The sequence below is a fragment of the Gastrolobium bilobum genome, unplaced genomic scaffold (assembly GCF_033153095.1).
Source record: "Gastrolobium bilobum isolate Gb01-03AN ecotype WA unplaced genomic scaffold, APGP_CSIRO_Gbil_v1 utg227644, whole genome shotgun sequence".
In the NCBI taxonomy this organism is placed as follows: Eukaryota; Viridiplantae; Streptophyta; class Magnoliopsida; order Fabales; family Fabaceae; genus Gastrolobium; species Gastrolobium bilobum.
The window spans coordinates 1-3,197 of record NW_026897565.1 but is presented as its reverse complement, the minus strand read 5'-3'; the positions used below and the strand labels follow the sequence as shown (position 1 = coordinate 3,197).

Genomic DNA, 3,197 nt, shown 5'->3' with positions numbered 1-3,197 from the left:
TTTTTTTGTGAGAGGTATACAGAGGCGGTTCACAGGTCATTTCACGACGGTTAAAACCGCCTCCAAATGCGTATTTCGGCTGTTAACCAACCGTCGTTGTTACTACCGTCGAGAGGCAATCCAACGACGGTTTAGCTAAACCGCTGGAATAACCGTCGACTGGAAAAACACGACGGTTCATAAGGCGGTCATCAGAATCCCAAGGCGGTTTATAACCGTCGTGGAATAAGAATACCAAGGCGGTTTGGAACCGACGCGGAATAAGCATTCTAAGGCTGTGCCTAACCGTCGTTGAATAACAATAACAAGGCGGTTGAATTCTGTCTTGGAATAAGAACTCCAAGTCTGTTTGGTAAACCGTCGCGGAATTAGAATTCCAAGGCTGCGAGGAAACCGTCGTGGAATAACAATTCAAAGGCGGTTGCTAACAGTCGTGGAATAACAATTCAAATGCCTAATATTTGTAGTGGTAGATATACGAAGGCGGTTTCTAACCGTCGTGGAATAATAAATAAAATTTAATATATTTTATATTTTATCAATTCTATAATAAAATAATACATTATTTTTTTGGTAAATAATGAAATATTTACTGATACAAAACGTTGTCAAATAAATATATGAATAATTTATTTTCAAGAATTTAAACATTAAATATCATTTAAGCTGATAAATTAAAATTTTAAAATTAACATTTATTTTTTAGATACAATTTGATATATATATATATATATATATATATATATATATATATATATATATATATTTTAGGAATGGCAATATATGTTTAATTACTAAAAATGGCAAATTTGATTAAAAGTCAATCTTTTATAATCCAATATAATAATTATATAAATAAATTAAAAATTCAAGGCTTTTCATCCATAATTAAAGTTAGAACAGTAATCACCATTTGCACTAAATTCTAATAATTTAAAACATCAAATGGAAAATGTAATTGTTGGTTAAAGTAGCATTGTCCTAACACCAAAAAATCACCCTGACATTGTGATATACACCAAAATACAAAAGTTATCCATCCAAAAGTAATCACCAACAGCTATACATCAAAAAGTAATCACCAAAAGCTATCCATCAAAATGTAATCACCCTGATATTGTTCTGGAAAACAAAAAATATATATATATAAAAAGGAGAACTATGGAGGAGATGGGTGTCCTTGAAGTTCAGGTCCTTGGGCATTTGGTACATGACTAGCAGAAGAGGATGGCCTGAATCCATTGGGAGAGCCCAAATTTTGAGGCTGCAAAAAAAAAAAAATAGCTCAAATATAAGTCTCAATCATATTGGGTACTGAAAAATAATTTAAAAGCCTTTACTTAAAAAATTGTTTTTGTCCAATTAATAAGTGTCTCGAAGAACCATAACTACTAAGATTTATACATTATTATACCAACCAAAACTATTATCCAAAGAAAAACTGTTCAACCTTGTACCACATGGAAAATTTGTAATTATCAAATATGTTATATCAGAAAATATGCAGCAGACATATCACAGTGAAACTATAAGCAGACACAAAACTATAACATATCAAATATGTTATACCCTTTTGTGTATCAAAAGGGCGCATAGATAAAGTCACATTCTACCCTTTTTGACCCGTCCACTATTTAAGTCTTCTACATACACAAAAACATACACCCATAGATTAGGCCATTGGTCATGCCTCAAATCTAAATGATAACATTTTAAATGGATCCTCTAATAACATTGAAGTGAACATCGCCTTCACTTTAAGCCTGCAAACAAAACTTCGTGCTCAACATATACGTATATATTATTTTTGTATCCTCAATCAGCATAAAAAACAAAACTTCAATTAATCATAAATATTTTGAACAATAACTTCAATTTAAAAAGCCTTCTAAAAAATAAAGTCTCCACTTTAAAACCTTTCACTTAGATCAAATACAAAATGCCACACATTACTTTCAAGCACGTAATGACACATAACAATCTTATATACTTAACTAGAGATCTACGTTCGTACAGTTTGAATATGAGCAATTGTAGACATGTGATGGAATTCCAACTTTATAGTTTCAATATAACAATATAACAATATATTGAGAGACTAATAATCAAGTTCCTTAAATCCGTTAAATTTGACAAATTATTCTGCCCTTGCAGTCATATTATACAATTTAAAATACATGACTAAAACAAGTTCCAATCATCATCTCAAACAGAAAACATAAGAAAATTTTGGTAAATGTATTATATACCTGTTGCAATCCATTTGATGCAAAACCAGGGGGCATTTGACCCCCAAAGCTACGTACCACAAAAGCCAATGCTTCCTCCAAAGATTGAACTTTAGATTTCAACTCTCTAATTTCATTGTCTCTAGATGTTGAGGAAGATGCCCCAGAACTACAATGACGTTTAAAAATTTGGGAAGGGCAGACCCCAAATCCCATACCCCGTACACGTCCAGGGTGCTCCTTCCCAAACACCTGAACATAAGCATCTTCTTCGGATAAAGTTCCATCATTTTGTGCAGATAATAACAAATCCTACAAAATTTGATCCAACAACCAATTTAAAAACAGTAACATTGTCATATAGGAATACAAGTAAACAACTATATTCCACTTACATTTTTCTCCATAGCCTCTTCATTCACAAATGTACCATCTTTTTTCAGATGTGAATAGCCATACATTTCCGCTCTACTGATAGGCTTACCTTTTTCAATTTCCTAAAACAATAAAATAACCAACAAAAATTATTTACCAAGACTCTGTATGATTCAACCAAGTACTAATAGCAATACAGAGTTGGACAGCAACCAAAAATTAAGAACAAAAAACAATTTACACAATGCCTATCACACAAGATACACCACAAGATGCTCAATCATAACTCCAAAACAAGGCACAAGCAATGCATAAAATTAATTTTTGCAGAACATCAAGAATAGGCCCAAAAATTGGGAACCAGAATTACCAATTGCATCTCTATCAAAAAATAACAAGTTATCTATTAAAGGTATACCATAGAAACTACTACAATTCATCAAATGCAGATTACCATGTTCCTTAACCAAACTTGAGGGTCATCCATCATTTAAACAAACCATACACATAAAGTTCTGTAATCGAAACCAAGTAGAAAAATAATGGATGCAAATCACTGTACTTAATGAGTTATATAACCAAAAAAGGTATTTT

General features: G+C 31.9%; 1 protein-coding gene across 1 annotated transcript; it reads right to left on the bottom strand.

The window, feature by feature from the left end:
* Positions 1–1,159: 1,159 nt before the first annotated feature.
* On the bottom strand, positions 1,160–2,725 carry LOC133308164 (uncharacterized; the record flags this gene model as incomplete). Its single annotated transcript, XM_061508767.1, has 3 exons — positions 1,160–1,264; positions 2,250–2,540; positions 2,624–2,725. Coding segments are annotated over 3 exons (498 nt in total), but the record flags the coding sequence as incomplete, so codon positions are not given.
* Between the last annotated feature and the right edge of the window lie 472 nt (positions 2,726–3,197).